Here is a 20,429-nt window from a genome sequence, read left to right on the forward strand (position 1 = left end):
AGATTAGGGTTAGGGTTAGGGTTAGGGTTAGGGTTAGATTAGGGTTAGAGTTAGGGTTAGATTTGGGTTTGGGTTAGGTTAGGGTTAGGGTTAGATTAGGGTTAGGGTTAGGGTTAGATTAGGGTTAGGGTTAGTGTTAGGGTTTGGGTTAGGGTTAGGGTTAGATTAGGGTTAGGGTTAGGGTTAGGGTTAGATTAGGGTTAGGGTTAGGGTTAGGGTTAGGGTTAGATTAGGGTTAGGGTTAGGGTTTCTCCGTCCCCTCTCATGTTGGTTGGTTCGTCCATTCCTATTGTAGGGTTAGGGTTAGGGTTAGGGTTAGATTAGGGTTAGGGTTAGGGTTAGGGTTAGATTAGGGTTAGGTTAGGGTTAGGGTTAGGTTAGGGTTAGGGTTAGATTAGGGTTAGGGTTAGGGTTAGGGTTAGGGTTAGATTAGGGTTAGGGTTAGGGTTAGGGTTAGGGTTAGGGTTAGATTAGGGTTAGGGTTAGGGTTAGATTAGGGTTAGGGTTAGGGTTAGGGTTAGATTAGGGTTAGGGTTAGGGTTAGGGTTAGGGTTAGATTAGGGTTAGGGTTACGGTTAGGGTTAGATTAGGGTTAGGGTTAGGGTTAGGGTTAGGGTTAGGGTTAGGGTTTCTCCGTCCCCTCTCATGTTGGTTGGTTCGTCCATTCCTATTGTAGACTCCTTCTGCTTCCTGGGAACCATCATCACCAAAGTCTTCAACTGGAGGCTGATCATCAGGTCCCTCATCAGGAAGGACCAGCAAAGAATGTCCTTCTTGAGGCAGCTTCGAAAACTATGCTGGCGAAGTTGCTGGTGGAGTTCTACACAGCCATCATCCAATCCATCCTCACCTCCTCCATCACTGTCTACGGTCCATCCAGACCAGAACCTCCCATCACAGGACCAGCTTCTTCCCCTCAGCTGTCAGACTGTTTAATTTGTGATCAGCCTTTTTATTTTATTTTATTTTATTAGCAGCACTTTATTTCGAAGCACTCTCCTTGTTGGTGGAACCCCCACTGACCATGGCAATAAATTCTATTCTGATTCTGATTCTGATTCATGTGATTCATGAAGCTGCTATAGAAATGCATGGATGTTCATTCAATTCAATTCAATGTTAGTGGGTTATGTATTAGTTACTTATATTATTATTGTTTATTTTTATTCGTTTTTATGTTATTATTTATTTATTTATTTATGGACTATTATAATGTTTTGTTTGTTATTGCATGTTGTTCCTAAGCACTTTCCTAGTTGGTGAGGTCCTCCCTGAGCCTCTGATTCGGATGATACATTGAGTTTAATTCTTTAAATTAAAATTGTCTATTTGTTCTATTGTTGCATTATTTCAAGCAGCAGTGTGAGCTACATGCAGAGGGCCGTTATGCAACACTACATGTCTATTTTCCACTGAGAGTTGAACCCTGTTCCTCGCGGACAGCAGCCACATAATAGTCTGTTTCCAAACAAGCCTGGAACCACTTTGCTGTGGAGGATTTACGCTCCTCTGTCCAGGGTTTTTGCAACAAGGCTGCACAACTTGCCCGCGGCAGTGAGAGAACCAGCCAGCAGAGGATGACACTCCTGCTCAGTTTGCTCACAGGACCGTCTTCACCGCACGTTTCCTCCAGTGTAAGCATCTCCTGGTTTCCTCATGGAATAATTCTGCTGACATCACGCTTGTTCTGCGAGAGGACAAGCTGCTGTCGTGGTGATTTATTCCACAACATGTCGGGTCAATAGACGCTTCTGTCTCTGTTCATCAGGCAGAGGGATCTCCATGTCGCCCCCAGATTAGCTTCAGCGCTCGTGCTGGACTTCATTTGCTCCTCCAGCCTAACAAGCCAGCGATAGCTGTTCTCTGGACTATTAATCTCCGGCTTATATTTCACCTCCCGCCCCGATGAATCAGGCCGCCGACAGGCGCTCAATAAGGGGAGGCTATTTAGATAAGTACCCGCCGTGACGATGAGTTTCAGAGGCCCTTAAGGTCTCAGCATTGATTCAGTGATCACCGGGTTGAAGCCGACCCCAGTTTGGTCGCCAGGCAAAATCGTCTCGGAGAAATTGGCTTTTCTAATTGCACAACACAAGAATTGACCTTGGAATCATTACGGAATGAAAAATGGAATTCATTCTGAAACTGTGGCTCCAACAGGAGCCCCTGGGCCCCGGACCCAGGAGCCAACGTCTGTTAGTGGTCGCAAGGAGCCTCAGAAGTGGGGAGACGGTCTCATGCACAGGTGGGTAGTTGGATTCCCTGCGGCCCACAAACTAGACTGGGACTGTTGTGAGGGTTACTCAAGCCAAAAGACAGAGGAAACTCATGAGAGTTTACAGCTGACTCACTTTTAAAAACAAAGAAAGTGTGATCTAATGTTGTGTTTTCATCTTCTAGTGTTGAACTGTTGTTATCTTATTGCACTTCTGTCCCTCATCTGTTCAGCACTTTGGACAACTTTGATAATGTGCTGCATAAATAAAATGGATTTGGATAAACAGGGATACAAATATGCAGATGATGATGTAATGAAGGTCAAAGAGCATGAGAAGGTTGTAGAGGGGAGTCTTTGGTTAGACATGATTCCATTTGACATACATTCAATTTTAAGGTTCTCATTATGAGTCAGTAAATAAGTAAAAATGTCCTATTTCAGTGATACATTGAGGAGTTACGGGAAAGTCATGAATTGATTTTTATATGTCAAATATTGCTGCATATTTCTGTTCTCTGAGAGTCAATGAATGATCGCCAAAAGGTCAGTGGATTTACAATTGTAATGAGTTGCAGTCTTTTTAAACTTTTTAAATGATTGTTTTTTATTTAGTTTTACCTTCACTGACGTCTACAGGCCAAAGCTCCTTGTGAGCTCGGAGCCGCTAACTCAGACTGTATACTGTGCCTAAAACAGTGATGGGTTTGAGGAAATATCGATGTAGCTGCATGTGGGACGGAGGGAAGAGAGAGGGTGGGGGAGAGGGGCAGGAGTCAATATCATCATCATCATCATCGTTGGATTAGTGATGCCTCACACGAGAAGACAGTCGCTGTCTGTCAGGCTGCTAATGTGGCGCTCACTCAGGGGGCGCAGAAACTCCCGACAGCTGAGAGGAGCTGCTGCAGAAGTTCTCCCCGAAAGAAAGAACCCCCCCAAAACTCTCTGCACCGACCAGTGAAGTGGAATCAACCTGACGGTCTTTGATTCGCTGAATTCTAATGAGAGCTGAAGCCCTTTCTGCTGCCAAATGGAGGGTGACCGGACGAGTGCCGAGGCAGATAATAAGTGTTTCACAGTCTGGTGTTCAGAGCACAACCCCCCCCCGCCCCCTCCCTGCCACCCCCGCCCCACGCAGGAGCTGCTGCTGGAAAACTACAACCAGTTCAGTTCAAGTCAAGTCAGAGCAACACACTTTCACACCAAAGCTCGATGAGTTTGAAATTGATTCTGATCCATCACAGGTCCGTGAGGCGTCACACTTTCATCAGACCTGACTGCAGCTGGCAGGATTTAGTGTCAACCAAAGTTGTAGGTGTTTTGCTTCATTGGAAAATAGAAGTTTGGGCAGCGTTTTACCTCCAACGTGCAACCCTCCACGAGGGTTTGAGGATCAGTTTAGTTCCATCTGGATCCAGGAACATTTGGAGGAGAGTTGTGGCCAAAAAAAAAACTGCTCCCCGAAACGTTTTTTTTTTAAGCGAAACGGAAGCGAAAGAGAGGCAGCATATAAATAAAGTTGGGCTAAAGAGGTTGCATTTAGCGGCTGAATTATTATTTTTTTGGTTATTTTTGGTTGCTTCCTAGTCTCAATTCACACACAACCCTTTTATAGCCGAAATCTTTGTTTTCATTTTATTTTTTTCTCTTTTTCAACCCAACCTTTTTTGGCAGTCATCTTTTTTTTGTCCCTGCCAACTATTTTTCCGTCACTTTTTTGTACCAGGTAAGAATGACTTTACATCGTTTTTTTTTACATTTTCAAATTGAATACTTGCGTTTATTTTGACTTCCATGTGAACCACGTGTGTATATGATCAATGACTGATCCAGTAAACATAGGTATCCAATTTTAAACGTCGACAGAAATAGAGGCGAAGTCCCCGGACGGTCCTGGCGCCGGCCCACACACAGGCACACCAGACCCATATGGCGGTGCTGCTGCTCCACAGGCTGGTGGACTCTCCGATGCTGAGGGCAGATGGCACTCCGACGTCTGGACGTCCTGCTGCCTGGAACCTCTCATGGAGCCATGTTGATACGGGCCTGGATCTGGCTCCGCAGGGTCCTACTTTTGAGTGTCCTCTCTGCCTAGCGTCAGTTAAAGCAGCCTCATTTGCATATAGTTGCAGCTGCAACTGCTCCTTCCGAAGGAGGCCACGGAGAGTGACCCAAGAAAGCTTGTCATTTTAACACCATCTCTCTGCCTCCGTGGATGTTTCCGGTGTGACAGCGGCCCAGTAATGATCGCCGCACTGGACCGTGAAACAACGCTGGAGGAGGGAGGGAGGGAGGGAGGCCCGTCCATCTACCGCTGCGTGGAAATAAAAGGCAGCCAGGCGACGCCTCCAAATGGGCTGCTCAGAAAAGAATGTTAAAATAGCACAGTCTAATGCCCTTTATGATAAATATCTGGAACGTCTGAGTAATGAGAGCAGCGGAGGAATTGGCAGGAAGGAGCTTATGAAATCTGAGCCAATAAAAAGTCCCTTCTGGGCGATTAATCCGACCAACGATTGGTGACGGCGGCGGCAGAGTAAAACGCTGCTGTGGCCTTTTAAACAGCGCCTGTGTCGTGGAATCCATCTCTTCTGGATGCAAATACAATCATTGATTTCAAGAGCCATCTTTTTTTCCAGACCTATTTGGTCATGTGTATTTACTTCCTGATTTATGTGGTGAGTGTTGACTCCAGCTGAGCAGCAGCATGCGTGTGACCCTGGTCTGGTTTGGTCAGTGTCTCACTTCATCATGGGAGTGTGAGAAACGTAGAGGTCAGGATTCAACGTCGACATTTTCATATTCAAACTGTGAGGCTGCACGGTGGTGTAGCGGTTAGCGCCTCACCGGCGAACCTTCCCTGCGTCCTTGTTGAGCCTGTCGACACTCTGGTTTCCTCCCACTCAGCCTCGGAACAATCGTCATTAGGAGTTTGTGCTGTCATTTCTATTGTTTGTTTGTGCAACAGCGCCGTCATGCTGCACATTAGTGGAGGCCAATGAGGACGTCTAATGAAACTACATCATGCAGAAGAAAAGACTGTTACACAAAGTGATTTTTTGACGTGTATCGGTGGTCAAAGAAATGCAAAAATGTTTTGGTATCAATCTGAAAAACCTCTGTACTAAGACGGTCCAGCTCAGATCTGGGTCCTGCTCTGCTGTTACAAGCAGCAAACAAGGTTGTTTTGAGAGGTGAGAGGACAAAACCCCACAATAATAATAATAATAATAATGGTTCTAATAATCTAATCATTAGGCTGCTGTAAAAGCGTCTGCCACACAGGCTGATAGCATGTTTGATGTGAAATATAACTTAGTTATCTGCAAATGTTCATTTTTTCTCATGTATCCCGCTTTAGTGAGACTTTACCTTTTGTCCACTTCGGTCCACCGTAGATCATGATACTTGAGTAGCTCAAGTTGATCAGGTTGAAATAAACAAGGAATGTGTTTGTTTTTACACGTGACAGTTCGCTTTTGCTGCTTTTCTTCATTTGTTTATTTTTCCTTTTCTTTTTTATTGGAAAAATTAAACATACGTTCAAGAACAAGCGCATCACTGTACAGGCATATGTGGATGGACTATATAGGTATTAGAAACAATAAGTAAATAAAAATGACAATAATAATTAAAAAATAAATACATAATAATAATAATAAAGAAATTACAAAAAATAAGTGAATCAATAATACAAGGTGTAAAATAAAGTATACATGTTAACTCTAGGGGGTAAAATGATTTAGATGAAGATTTTAAATTGAGAGCAAGCAGTTATTAATTTTTGTGCTTTTTGTTTGGTGGAATGTTTAATGGAATTGAAGTATTGTTGTAGGGGAGGAAGGGGATCTGTGGAATTGAGGTTATAATGAAATGAATGATAAAATAAGATGGAGGTAAATGCTCTTCATGTAAACCAAAAACAACATTCTAGTTATGATGTTGTCATTCATGAAGTCACAGATCTCCTGCCAGAAAACCCTCACAGCGATGTCAAGTTAATTCAGTGGGTGATTCTCTCATTTCTTTCTCTCTCTCGGGAGGAGCGCTGAACTATGTACCCCAGATGGTGCGTTCGTGAGTGTCGGAATGTTCTATACTTTGGAAAATAACCGGTGTTATGATGACTTACTGGGTTTGTGCAAAGTGGGGGGGAGAAACGGCCCTCGGTAAAAAGTGAGGCCTGTGGCAAGAAGACACCATGTGATGGTTTTTTAAAGTCGGGAGAGCATGTTGTGATTCTCATCTGCTCCGACAGGCTCTTCAGACGTCCTGAGGTGAAGGATCTGACACTGGACACTGGACTTTCAGGTCTTTATTAGTGCTCTGGATACGACGTTAATTCTCTAAGGTAAAGTGCCCACATGAAAGACTTAATAAAACAATGAAAACTCCGTCTGATAGGTCCTGAAGAAGCGAGCGCCACAGGCCACAAACATGGAAGCTCCCTCCCTTTGGTGTTTAGAAAAACTAAAAAGTTGCATAACTTCTAACAATCACTGGTCCCGGCTGCTCCGTTGTGCTTTTTTTTGTCACCAACACCGCCGCCATCTTTGATCTACACACATGGATGTCACGACAGAGATTGCACTAAAGTTAAGGGCCCTGAAGATAAACTCCGCCCTCTTTGGTGCACTAACGCAGGTGAAATATATTAAGAATCATGACGTTTTTTTCAGAGAAATAAAGCTGTCTATTACATACATCACGGCATGATTGACGTAGCATCTTGTTGCTGTACATCTAGGACACGTTTGGTAACAATATTCTACACAAAAAACGTCTATAAACACAAGTACTGGACTTGTTACAACGACAGGGCTATGTACAGTTTTCAGAAGAGTCTCACTGCCCGATATATTGTGTGCTCTGAGGAGAAAACATGATTCTCAAATAAAGATTTTATGAGCCCAGAAATCCCATACAGGACGCACTCACCCGAGCGGCGAGTCCGTCTGCCGCATGACGGGACTCGGCGCAGATGTTTTCTAATATTGCTGCTAAGGACATTGAAAAGCTTCCCAGAGATGGAATGTTGAAATGAGCCTTACAAGTCGTGACCCAGTCGCTCGATCTCCTGAATGAGGAAGTCCACGTCGGAGCGTGTGGCAGCCGGGTTGGAGATGACCATGCGGAAGAAGTTGACCTTGTCTCCTTGCGGCTGGTAGCCCACCATGGTGGTCCCCGACTCCATCATCATGGCCTTGATTTTTGGAGCCACCTGAGAAGCACAGGTTGTTTCAGTCCAACCTGGGAGTCACTTTTAATGTTCTTCGCACTTCACTTCCGTCCTCACAAGTAAAGACCTAAAGCGCCTACCACACACCAGTCAAACTCCAGGCATGTGGGCTTGAGCTGGTCCGCCATCTTGTTATTTGTGGACCACGGAAGTTTGGCAAGTGTATAAGGGGTTCAAATGGAAGAGCTACGAAGCAGTAGTGACGCTACCTTGTGTAACTTCTCCCTCCTCTCCGGACCGTCGGGGAGGCTCCGCAGGCTCAGTGGGAAGTACCAGAAACACACGTTGGTGTGCTGAGGCTGGAGGAGAGACAGGGGAGGACACTTGAGAAGCATGTCTTCTGCGCTGAAAAATGTGTGTCAAAACCTTTCACACCAAACAGTTTCACCTGAAGCTGTTATATTTACGTTTTATACAATTAGGATGATAAAAAATATAACTAAATTAAATAAAAGGAGATGAATAAGTCATCTATTTCTGTTTAGCTGCTTCAAGTATCTGTGGTCGATCGTCCAGAGTGACAGAGTTCATAGAGGTGAAGAAGAGAGTGCAGGCAGGGTGGAGACGACTGAAGTGAGAGAGTCAGAGATGAAGATACTGAGGTTGCAGTAAGCATGACTAGGAAGGACAAGATCAGAGAGACATGAGGAGAAGTGTGGAGGCAAAGTTTGTTTCTTGTGTTTAAAAGTTTCTTTTATTTAGTTGAAGATAAATTTAAAGTTGAAGTTGAAGATGAAAAAGTTGAACAAACAATTGAATATACCTGAATAAAAGTGTTTTTAAATGAGTTAACTGAAATACTTGAGGATTAAATGTCGCTCAACAATAGCAACTATTTGAGTTTCAGGTGAAACGAGTCGGTGAAATGTGACTATGACTTGCAAATAAAACTGCTGTGTCAGCGTTAACTACTGACTTCATGCGGTTGTTAATGCGAGCGAGTAAAAGGTGGACTCCTCACCTCCCCGTCGAACACCATCTGGAAGCCCTCCCTGCCTTTGATCTTGTGGTAGAGGTACGAGGAGAGCTCCAGGCAGCGGTCGATGTGCTGCTCAAACCCAACTGTTCCCTGCGAGGAGAACAGATTCAGCATGGACTGGCAACCATGTCTCTGCTGTGACAAGTGACAGGGCCAAACCTTGGCCTTCCACATGAGCCAGAACTTGAAGATGTCCACGTGGCGGCCACACTGGATGGCCTTGTCCCCCGTGTCGTAGGTGACGTCGTACTGCTTGTCCGGCTGGAAGAGGTAGCCGGCGCACATGGAGTTGCACCCCTGCAGCAAGCCCTGCCACAGACACAGCGACTGTGAGAACGTGGGGGGTCCACACAAGCTCACCTGCAGCGGAGTGGGGCCCCTCCTCACCCTCTCTCGGACCAGGATGGCGGAGCACTGCAGCGGCACGCCCATCATCTTGTGAGGGTTCCAGGTGACGGAGTTGGCCCTGCGCACAGAGTGAGGTGTGCCCATGAGCAGGGCATTAGAACACTTCAGGACATGCAGTCTGAACTGGGAAGACAAGAGATCCAAGCCAGGCTCCAGTGTCTTCTAAACAACAGAATCTATTTGCTGAGCTACATAATTCCATAATGATGGTTACATAACGCTGTAATAAAGGTGCCTGAGTGTCAGCAGAACAAACAAACAAGACAAAAGAGGGTCGGTCATTTCTGAGGTGTGTCCCAGCTGCAGCCACACAAAAGGTGACTATTTTAATCTCCAAAATTCCAACATTAAACCCCATTTCTGATACAATAGAGGCACAAGCCTCACCAAAACCATTGTCTGTTCTATGTTTCAATAACTTCTATCTTCCTGTCCTCCATCTTCATCGTCCTCCCAAGTCACTCCTCTCCTCCTCATGTCCTTCATCCATGAACCTCAATGTTTCTTCTCTTCAACATTCTCCAACATTCCTGGTTCAACGCTGCCTCCCAAACCTGGCCTCCCAACTTTTGTGTCTTCATCTCTGACTCGTCTAACTCTGACTCCGGAGACTCTGAACCAGGAGTCTCCTTGACCACACCAACCCACTGGACTCAGTTGAGTGACCCACTTTAGAGGCTGGACCTGCCGGTTGGGAACCACTGTTCCAAGCGAACATCATGGCGGTGACCACTCCTGTCCTTCTTTCTCTCTTGCGGCTGCTCTGTCATCTCCACCCTGCCTGCTCTCTCTTCTTCACCTCCTCCATCTCAGTCACTCCCTTCCCTCCCACTCCAGTCAATAGAAGCTTATTTTGGTGCGAGCGTCTCGCTTATTTAGGAGATTTCGCCGTGACCCCCATTTGCGCTGTACCTCTCCACTCCGCTGAGCTTGTGTCGGTGTTTCCTGGACATCAGCAAGCCTCCGCCCCAGGCGCCCTGCGAACCACAGGAATCAGCCTTCATCTGTCAGGCAGCACACCACCTGCACCTCCACGTCTTACGTCCACATGAAGCCACATGTTGTGCTTCTCACAGATGTCTGCGATCTCATCGATGGGGTCGAAGGCCCCATAGACGGTGGTCCCGGCGGTGGCGTTGACAAACATGGGCACAAAACCCTGCAGACACAACGAACACGGCAACTCAAACACAGATGCCTGGTGGTTCCTTTCAGCCCAGTCAATTGCCTCCATTATTTCTGCGGTGTATTTTTCCCTCTGAAGAATAGCTTTGGTAACAAGCACTTCGCGGCGACCACATTGTGTTTGTTTCCTTGGTAACAGGTGGACAACACATTAGACGAGCTGCTCTCGAGTGCCTCCGCTTCATTACCGCTGCATCTCACCTTTTGTTTGGCTGCTATCACTTTGGCTTCCAAATCGGCAGGGATGACTCTCCCTCTGCAAACAACCACAAGTCAGGGTGGAGCCCAGCCAGCGAGTGAGCGTGAGGGGACCAACCTCTCGTCCGTGCTGAGCAAGATCAGGTTTTCCGTCCCGAGGCCCAGGGCCGCGCAGGTTTTCTTGATGGAGTAGTGGCTCTGCAACGACAAGACCGGTTCAACTCATCCGGGTCTGAGACGGACTCGAGGCGACCGTCGTACGTGTTCGGAGGTGAAGAGGACCAGCCGCGGCGCCGCCGCCATGCCCTTGGTCTTTATCTCCGGGAAGTACTTGTATCTCGCGATCATCACGCTGTACATGTTGGATATCGCTCCTCCTGCCGGTTTCAAAAGGCCGTGTTTGACAATGAGCTCAAGTTTGGTCTCCGCTGGAGTCTCACCTGGCGAAAATATGCCGTCGCCCTCCCCGGCCGGCCAGCCGACCATCTCCCTCATCTTCCTCAGAGTCAGCTGCTCCATGAGGACGAAGACGGGCGCGATCTCGTAGGTGAACCTGGGGCACCGAGGTCAGAAGGCATGGAGAGTGAGGCAGAGGTCAGGACACGTTTTCACACAGCTTCTGTGCCTGCCTGTCCTGGGACTGCTGTTCACAAGACATAGCTAATGTTACGTTAGTAGCGTGTTGTGAGGCAGGATGCAGACCAGACTGAGCTGATGGCAGGAGAACAGGGTTTCCACCTGAAATCCCACTACAATAGAGCAGAGATCTCGGGGCCCACCTTTCCCAGAACAAATGGATCCGGGGCCCATTCATGTAATAGAACTGATTCAATTCATTTGTGATCAATAACCATATTTCATCTGCTTACACAAAAACACCTTGTGAAATGACATGAAACCATGTGATCATTGCAAAGATATTAGTCACAGAAAAGTCCATCCAGCAGCAGAAGCAGGTGCAAGTCATGTTCAAGAAAAAAATACAATTGAGAAAATTGTTGAAAAAATTGGAAAAATTCAGAATAAAATAAATATAATAAATCTGTGTCATCGGGACATAAAAAGTAATAGATTTTATTTAACCTCCATAGAATATATAAAAAGACATATCAAGAACTTCTCCATCGTTGGTAACTCTCACAGCTGTCAAGTCAATTCAGTGACACACTACGCACTGCTACCACCATATGTGGCCCTCACGGTCCAGAGGCTTGTGGCCCAACCATGGGCCCCGACCCTATGGTTAAGAATCACTACAATAGAGAAACAGTGGTCAAGACCACAGCAGATGTTCCTCTCCAAGCCTCTTCGTCTTAACCTGAGCTTGAGTTCCGCACGTGCTCGCAAACTTCTTCTTCTGACTCACAGCCAGCAGGCCACACACCTGACTTTCAGGTCCACCGAGCCAGAAACCTTCACCCCCATCGGTCTGCAAATCCTCATCCTGAATGAGAACCAGCTGCTCTCTTGTCCAGTCTAACAGATCTTGTCGACCAATCGCAACAAGATCAGGTGATACATTTCGCTTCACTCTGCTCACCAGACTGTTTAACCGCCGCAGGAGACGGCGGATGCTTTTCTCTCACTGGGCTCCACACAGTCTGGCCTCGCTGACAGCTACACCTTTCCTGCTGCAGTGAGGCGACACAGTCCAGAGCTCCGTGCTTCCTCTCCTCGCACTCAAAGCCCTGCGAGCGTATTCACCCCCCCTTACATAAGTGGCAACATACGTGTCGGAGCATCAGCGGAACAAAGCCTGTTTGTGCCCCACAGTGATGCGAGGAGGGAACATAAACAAGTCAGATGCCACTTGACTGATGCGCCGCATTAATCTCACCTCGTTCATTCACGCCCGCAGCAATATCTCATTCTGTTGCGTAAGATTCGCACGTCAATCTATTAGTGTCGGTCAATAAGCGTCAGAGGTAATTAAGACTGATGGACTCATTAATACGTGTGAGTTTGGAGGCGAGTGGCAGGAAACAAGTTCCCAGCCGTCCAAGGCTCATGTACAGCAGGTCTGTCCCAGCTACTCGGGGCGGGGGACGGTGGTCACATGGATGCAGTCTCCCACAGACAGTGTCAAATTCAACAGTCGGAGTCACAGAATGCAGTGGAGAGCAGAGCGCACAGAGGCCGAGCCAAGAGCTCGGTTGGTTCTGCCTTCAGCTTGGCCTCGGTCCTGCTCTCTGGGTGCTCTGGTCTCCACACTGTCTGGACTGCAACACTGTGAATTCCCATCCATTGAACTGGAAGCCAGTCTCAATAGCACCTCCCAGTCTCTAGTTCTTCTCCTTGAACCCCGGGATTTGTCCTCAGGGTTGGGGGTGTCTTCACCGACAGGGTGTTTAGGAGAATGCCGGCGCGTGTGGTGCATCCCTCAAAGGAAAAGTCCTCCTCAACTGACGTATTGTGAGCCACACTTTCTGGTGTAGGGGCCCCTGAAGCCCAGGGGCGGAGCCTGCTCTCCTCCCTACATCGATGGACACTACCATCACTTGCTAGGAAACGACGTATTGTAGTGCACAACCTTTGTGATGATCCTGACACATGAGCCAGGTGTTCTAGCTTTTCAAACAGCACTGAATATATTTTCCAGCTCGTGGGCCACAAAATGAGTTCCTGGAGGAAATCAACACAACCAGGAGGAGAACAGCCGACGCCACACAAACCCTCAGCTGGATTTGAACCTTCTCGCTTGTGTTTGCTATCAACCATATTGTTTAAGCTCCACCCAACACAAAGGATCATGAGGAGGAGCCCAGTTTCCCTTGTGTTCCAGGCAGCAGCTCTACTCCAGGCCTCTCTCTGAGCATCAAGCTCCTCACCGAGGTCGGGACATCATCAGCATAAGTGAGGTTAGAGATGCTGGACCAGGTAGAGGACCATGATTCCAGAAGCAGGAGTGTCGACAGAGGAACCTCTGAATCTGAGTGTTACGCAACTGCAGAATAAACACGGAGCTCTTTCACAACTCGGTCATGTGAGCTTCTCAAACACACGCCGAGGGCCTGGACACAAAAGAGATCTTCTCTAGCGAAAGATGAAAGACCACCTGAGCAAATGTTGAAAGCAGAAACAAAGAGGACCAACGCGGCATGACCAGTGAGGGACCCCAGGTGTTGCATGCCGGTACCTGCCACTCAGAGCAGAACCATCACTCTTCACTATCTCACCGAGCCACCAGAGGAGCCGGAGGGGAGGTGGGTTGTGAGTCTCAGGCAGGTGAGCAAACAGACCTGCTGCAGTGAACTCAGCTCCATTCTAATGTTTCAAAGGCAACACAAGCAAGTGAGATGTTCTGCGGAGCCATGTGATGAGTGCATCCCGTCAATGATTCGTATCGACGGCGTCGTAAAATGTCGGGAGGCCCCTCCCCTCCCCTCCCGTCTGCTGTTATATCACAGGAAGTTGTGTAGCATGAAATAAAGACATGGATGTGAATCAATATGTAATCTAGTTTGCCCACAGGCCTGCGTGGTGTGAACAGAGGCTCGCTGACCCAACAATGGAGGGGGTGGGGGAGGGGGGTGGCACAAAAGTGCTCTTTTGTGTGGTCAGCTATTGACGACCCGTCAGAGCATGCTGGGTATTCTTCACCCGAGCAGACTGGAATCACTGGGCCACTCACATGTTGGTGTTGGCGGTGGAGGTGAGCCATTCCCCGGCCAGACCCACGATGTCCAGCCCGGTGGAGAGCTGGTTGAAGAACCTGGGGTGACCTGGGAGGGACACCAACCCTGTGACTCCACTTGAAAGGCGCGGCGGGGCAGCGACTCCCACCCCGGGGCTCACCTGTCCGCACGCCGTACTTGAGCGTGTCGCGGCAGTCCACCAGGATCTGCTCCAGGGACTCGGGCTGCTCCGACAGCTCCAGGTTGAAGCCCTCCATGCCCTCCAGCAGCTGGTGCGGGTGGTGGAAGTCCAGCACTTTGGTGGACCTGTCGAAGGTCTTGCGGACGTAGCTGGTGAGGATCTCCACGACCTCCAGGAGGAACTGCATCGTCGACTCCTCCCCGTTTTTAGCAGGCAGAAGATCTGAAATCAGTTTGGCCAATGAGTGGATTAGGTGACTGCACAGCAGAGGTGATCATCTCAAACGTCCTAGGATGAAACATTTGACCAGTCCAGGCTCTGCTTCAGCCACTTCCCACCAGAGGTCCTCCACCTTCAGCTGTCTTTATCATCTCAAGCCACACCTCCTCACGTCCTCATTCACTCATCCATCCGTGGTTCTCTTCCTCTCCTCCTCCGTCACCAACCCTCACATCACATTAACATCTCTTTATTCATATTAATGAGTCTATTTCCATGAGAGTGTATTTCCATTCATATTTCCATATCCAGTTCCACATCTATTTGCTCATCATGCCGTGCCTGTGGTTTCATCCACTGAATCCTTCTTTTATTACACTTTATTTTTACACCAAAATGTGGACAATTCTGCAGTGAAAATCCAAGTTTGAATTTATTTCTTGTCATGGTTTTTGATAAACATTACCAACACTAATATTCATCTTTTCTTTTGAAAACATTCCCACAAAATTATGTTCATCCTTATTAGTAACTTCACTTCACCTTAGTTTCCAAATACTTCTGTAATTTTACATCTCTGGGATTTATTTTTTGTTAATATTTAAGAAACTGTTTTTTGTTCATTTATTTTAAATTAAATCACTCGTTTTTATGGAAATATGTGTCAGCTACTGTTGTTTTTTTTTTCTTTATTTCATATGCAGGTTCATATATATATAACGTTCTGGCCGAGGAATGTCTTTGCGCTTGACAAAATAAACAATAAGAAACAATGTGGCTTGGGCGTGGTACATTTTCAATTTTAAAATTGGAATTTAAATACATATAAATTCCTCAAATTCCTTTACGTTCTTTCTTTACACTGAACACCAGACAGTTTACCATTTTCCCACTTGCAATATTCAGATTTTATGTTGTAAGACGATGCAAAAAGACGAGTTTGTTTTTTTTTTTTTTACTCTAACGTGTTTGTCTGATTCTGATCTGCAGATTTAAAAGACTCGTGACGTCATATTGAAAGTGTCTGACCTCTTGCGTACAGGTTGGAGAAGTCTGTCTCCGTGCGTCGGAACTTGGCGTCTCCACCGCTGTTGTCGCAGCGGAGCAGGTTCTGGTCTCCGCGCTCCTTGATGGAGACCCCCATCCTGCCCTTCTCCTCCAGACTGTTGTTCTTCTGCAAAAACCCTAGGACATGACAGGAGGAGGAGGAGCCGTCGGCTCGGTTACAGTCCCTCAACATGACGTCACGCTGCTCAACTCCTGCTGTCCCCGGTGCTGCCCTCGCTCATCTCTGGCGCTCATGATCCGCGCTCCTATTTATGGCGGAGGGCGGGTGGGGTGGGGTTGGGGGGTCCATGTGGGAGGTTGACCCGATGACATCAGCACCGAGCTCCACAAATGGACGATCACGTAGCAGCTGTAAAGTGTGAGCGAAAGCTTGTGCGACACTTGAGTGCGCACGGTCATCACGATAATAGAGGCCCGAGGAGGCGCGCAAATGCGCATTTAAATCAGCCTGATATTCGCCTTCTCTCTGGGAAAATACTCTGCTGGACACCGTCACTGCCATGTGGGAACCCAATTAAAGCACCGTAATGGCACTAATAGATCGTGACGGACCAAAAAAGACGGATGTTGCTGCGCACTGAGGCGTAAATTCTATCATGGAAGACGTCGTTGCGCCCTGAATTAAAACAGATACATTTGAATCTATCTAATTTAATGAGTAGAGTTCCAATTCTAAATCGTTTTTATATTGTATTTTAAGGCGAACAAAAAGTGTTTATTCATTGATTTTAATATAGTTATTTAATAATATAGAAATTATTTTCTGCTACTCGCTGAAGATCAAAATGTAAACTTAATTAAATACGTTATTAGCTTTAACAGAGCTCAAACTCACCACATATTTTCATTCCCAATTTCTTCGTGCATCCATGAGCGACTCCGCACCAGGCGTCATAGCCTGGAAATAAAGACACACATTAACGGAAAGGAGGTTAAAAATGAAACATGTCTGGTTTGATTTGGGGTTTTTCTCCATGACAGGGACCTAAAATAAGGATCATCATCATCATCACGGCCCCTGAACATGTAATCGAGTGGAGAGGTGGTGTTTAAAATGCAAACATGAGGGGACAAGAGGAGGCTGACTGATGGAGCATCACCGCCTTATCAAGAGCCGCCAGCTTCACGCGGAAACAAAATCCTCAAAATGCAGCAATTTAGGAGCAAAGAAAGGGGAGGGGTGAGGGTGATGCAGGGAGGGAGGAGGGGGAGCGAGAGGGGGTCTCAAACCTACATCCCAATTTGAAGCCTCTAGATTATTGGGTTTCTCTGACGGATGCGATGGAAAAACAGTTCAGTTCAGAAGGCTTTTCTGCCCTAAAATAAAGGCTAAATAAAAGGTAATATTCAGCACGTGATAGTTATAAGTAATAAAATGTCAATTCTATTAATCTCAAAACAGAAAATATGCACTTTCAATCACCTTTAAAAAGCATAGCGTCATAGAATTAATACATTACAACGAATCTAATTTGAAAATACATTTGAATGCTGGAGAATATATTAAAATAATTCAAATAACTAAATAGCTCTAACCGTGATTACTTTCATGAACAGAAACTGTATAATATTGACATTATATTTAGATGAATGAACGCAATGAACGCCACAGCAATATGTGGTTTAGTAAATCCATTATTTTTGCTTACAGAGAGCTAATGTTTCCATATGCTAATGCCATGGCAGTTATGCTAAGAGCTGTCCGAGATGTAAAATCCAACAGTAAAAAAATAAGAATTTTCTGAAGCCTGTCGGAGCTCCCTCTTCTCCGGGGTCCGCGCGCGGGTAACATGCAGTTACCTCCCGTCACCTCCTCCTCCTCCTCCCTCCCCGGTGAAAATGATTGATGGCCCCAGAGTAAAGAACATGTTCGGTTCGGCGATGCACCTACTTGTCCCCGGCGGCCGCAGATGTGTCGAGTTGGGCTCCTGGTTGCCTCCAGAGGCGGCGGGAGAGGAGGGTGCAGACGTCGCCATCACCCCTCAACCGAATCCTCCGCGCTTCTTCTGTCGCTCCCCCCCCCAAAAAAATATTCCAGATTATGGTCCGATGTGGTCCAGGTCCGGTTGTGTGTAGGTCCAGATGTTGCGAGGACGCGAGGGACCTGTGGACGCACAGGGAAGACTCTAGTTGTGTGTATTTAATTTAAATATCAGGGGCATAAAATAAATATCATGGCATCCCAAGTCTGCTGAATTCGCTTTGACATTTTCAGGGTTTTAACTATAGGATATTAAAATCACACTGACGCGTCTGAGCATGAGTTAAACGTGTCGCTGAAACACCTGTAAGAGCAAATCCAAAACCCCCAAAATTCAATTAAAGCGACGATCCACTTACCGTAATGATGCAGTGAAGAGGCGCAGCCAAACTCAAGCGGATCAGTCATGAAATGATCTCCAGCAAGGTCACAACAGAATCGCCGCTGAGGTGAGGAGCCTGCGGGCGCGTCACGGTGTCTCGGCCCCGGAGTGTGAGCTCGTGCTCCGCTCGCCAAGTTTGACGGTGTGAGCAACACATGACGCGAGGAAGGAGAGAAGAAAGGGGGGCCAGGGGGTGGGAGAGCTGGTGGTGGGCTTTTGTTCGATCAGTTACGCGTTTGTTTCTCCTCCTCTCCTCCTCTGGACAAACTTAGGCGTCTGATCAATCAGTCACGAGCTGCGCAACACGCACAGCTGCGCTCTGATCTGGCGCTTTCAGGGAGACACCAAGGTGAAGCGGCCAGCGCTGGGCAGGGCGTCACCGCCAGGTGGCGCTAAGAAACAAAAAATGATAGGAGGATGCGAGTAAAGACACACACTTTTGTATTTATATATGGTGGGGACCTCTCATAACCCTTTCCCCAGACTCTCCCCCAGAACCTAACCATCCAAAACACATGGCTCACCTGAACCAGGACCCTGAACCAAACTGGAACCCAGGTATTTTAACCTTGTGCGGACCGGCAAACGATCCTAACTAATCCACTGTCCTCACAAGGAGGTGTTTTCCCCAAAATTGGTCTTAACAAGAAGGGATAAACTAGTCATGCACACACAGGTCCGTATCTCTATCCTTGTGGGGACCTCTCTAGGCCATAACCCTTTCCCCAGACTCTCAGCCTCAACCTAACCATCCAAAACACATAGATCACCTGAACCAGGACTCTGAACCAGAATCCTCAAATTGAGGCTTACGCTTGTGAGGACTGGCAAAAGGATCCCACGGAAGTAAAAGGTCCCCAAAAAGAGGTGTGTTTCCAAGAATTGGTCCCCACAATTGTCCGTTGAGAACAGCCGTGAGTTTCACGTGTGTTTGTTCCAATAAAGGCAAGTGAGTTGTAGTTTCAGCACTGGACAGCTCCGCCTCCTCCGCCACCAGTAATCTGGGGGCGCACGCGGACCTCTGGCCTCCCCTCAGTGGCCCACTCTTGAATTAGGAGTAGAATTCATGTGCTACATTATTTTGTGTTTAACATTTAGGCCTGATTTCCGGAGACAAAAATCGTTTTTTATGATTCTGGAATTATGATGACACAAGTTTGTACGTCTTAAAAAAAAATCAGGAGCTGCTTAGGTATGAAACTCCGGGATGCATGAAGATGGGAAATAAATTGTTTTGAATTCGGCTTTGAGAGAGAACTCACTCAGAGGATATTTACAATCTGGTTTCATAGCTTCGAACACAGGGGACCAAACTGGTTAAATTATCGCTCCACACCGACCAGCTTTTCAGTATTTCTCTATCACGTCCTATAACGTCCTAATAATAACAATTATAATAGTGATAATAATAATAATTACAAACATGAGCTTGTTAAAAAATGAAAAGGAAGGGCAAGTTATTCCCCGAGTGTCCACAAGATGGCGTGTGACTCAAACGTAAAGAGACGGTTGCTATCGAAGACGCTTCCGGTGTCTCTGACTTTCTTTTGGCAGATGCGATATTTAGACGTTATTTGGGACGTGGTGACGTAGTCGTCCTCTCTCTTATCCAACCCTTCAGCCGTTGTCACGTGACGCCCGACTGCCATTGAACAATATTTCTTGACATCCCACAAAGGTGTCGTAACGCAAGTGAACAGAAGTCTTTCTGTCTCAATGTAAGGTGCTAAAAACACAATGATAAGACATTAAATGACACCTGGCGTCGTATTAACCTGTTCAGAACTGTAAAAGCAGTTACTTTTAATTGATGCTGGGAGCTACGTTATTGAATTAAAGCCCACGTCAGTGGCTAATCTGAGTCGTTGTGAAATTGTGATGCGACTGGCTTCCACCAGGGGGCGCACTCCCCCATCCCATCAGCTTCTTCCTCGTCTATCCACTCTCTCCTCCACTTCTGACCTGGAAATCCCAGACGTTTTCCCCCAGAAATGTAGCGTGTGGTGAGTTTCACTCCGGCACTCCGGTTTCCTCTCAAGATTCCACCAGGTTCATTAGCAATAATGAATGAGACTGAGCTTCAATTGCTGGACTCAGGACGCCACCAGTGTGAATATTAACGTGTAGATAGTTGAGCTTCAGCATGTGGTTCTCGAGTGAGGGGAACTTCTGCGGTGGTCCACCCGGGTGAGGAAAGAGCTGAGCTGAAAGGCAAAAGTACAGATTTAAATGTTTCTTCTTTACATCCTGCAGTGTTTTCCTCTCACACAAGGCTGAGACATCAGGGGTTAAGTCTGGACCAGTCTGAGCTCTGCTGCCCCCTGCTGACCTACAGTCCTGCCTTCACCTGCGCTCGTCCTGAGTGGCGGAAACTGAGTCATCCGGGAGGGACTCAGAGCAGAAGGTGAACGTGGTTCGCCCTGGACCTCCTTAGATCTGCTCCTCCTCCTGTAATATAATATAATATAATATAATATAATATAATATAATATAATATAATATAATATAATATAATATAATATAATATAATATAATATAATATAATATATAGATTAGGTTATAAAGTGGCTCTTGGGTGACTGAAAGGTTTTCCGTCTTAAATCCTGAAGGTCCATTTTAATTCTCATAGATAATTGAGTCTTTGTGAAGTCCGACACTATTTTCCAGGCGGGCGCGGGCAGGTCAAGGGCGGGGCCTGGACTCGGACTCTCCGCGGTGCAAGTCGTTATCATCAAG

At 46.8% G+C, this 20,429-nt stretch overlaps 1 protein-coding gene across 1 annotated transcript; it reads right to left on the reverse strand.

Annotated features, from left to right (window-relative positions):
• Positions 1-4,611: 4,611 nt before the first annotated feature.
• Positions 4,612-18,064, reverse strand: LOC128765969 (glutamate decarboxylase 1-like). The gene is made up of 17 exons (XM_053877253.1): positions 17,671-18,064; positions 17,222-17,434; positions 16,166-16,228; positions 15,292-15,447; positions 14,023-14,265; positions 13,859-13,949; positions 10,668-10,780; positions 10,489-10,604; positions 10,346-10,425; positions 10,231-10,285; positions 9,887-10,003; positions 9,757-9,821; positions 8,824-8,902; positions 8,596-8,745; positions 8,419-8,526; positions 7,667-7,756; positions 4,612-7,439 (listed from the first exon to the last, which is right to left on the reverse strand). Exons 2-17 carry the CDS (start codon positions 17,304-17,306, stop codon positions 7,266-7,268), a joined length of 1,785 nt encoding a protein of 594 aa, XP_053733228.1. The 5' UTR covers positions 17,307-17,434; positions 17,671-18,064; the 3' UTR covers positions 4,612-7,265.
• Positions 18,065-20,429: the final 2,365 nt, after the last annotated feature.

The sequence above is a fragment of the Synchiropus splendidus genome, chromosome 10 (genome assembly GCF_027744825.2).
Source record: "Synchiropus splendidus isolate RoL2022-P1 chromosome 10, RoL_Sspl_1.0, whole genome shotgun sequence".
NCBI lineage: Eukaryota > Metazoa > Chordata > Actinopteri > Syngnathiformes > Callionymidae > Synchiropus > Synchiropus splendidus.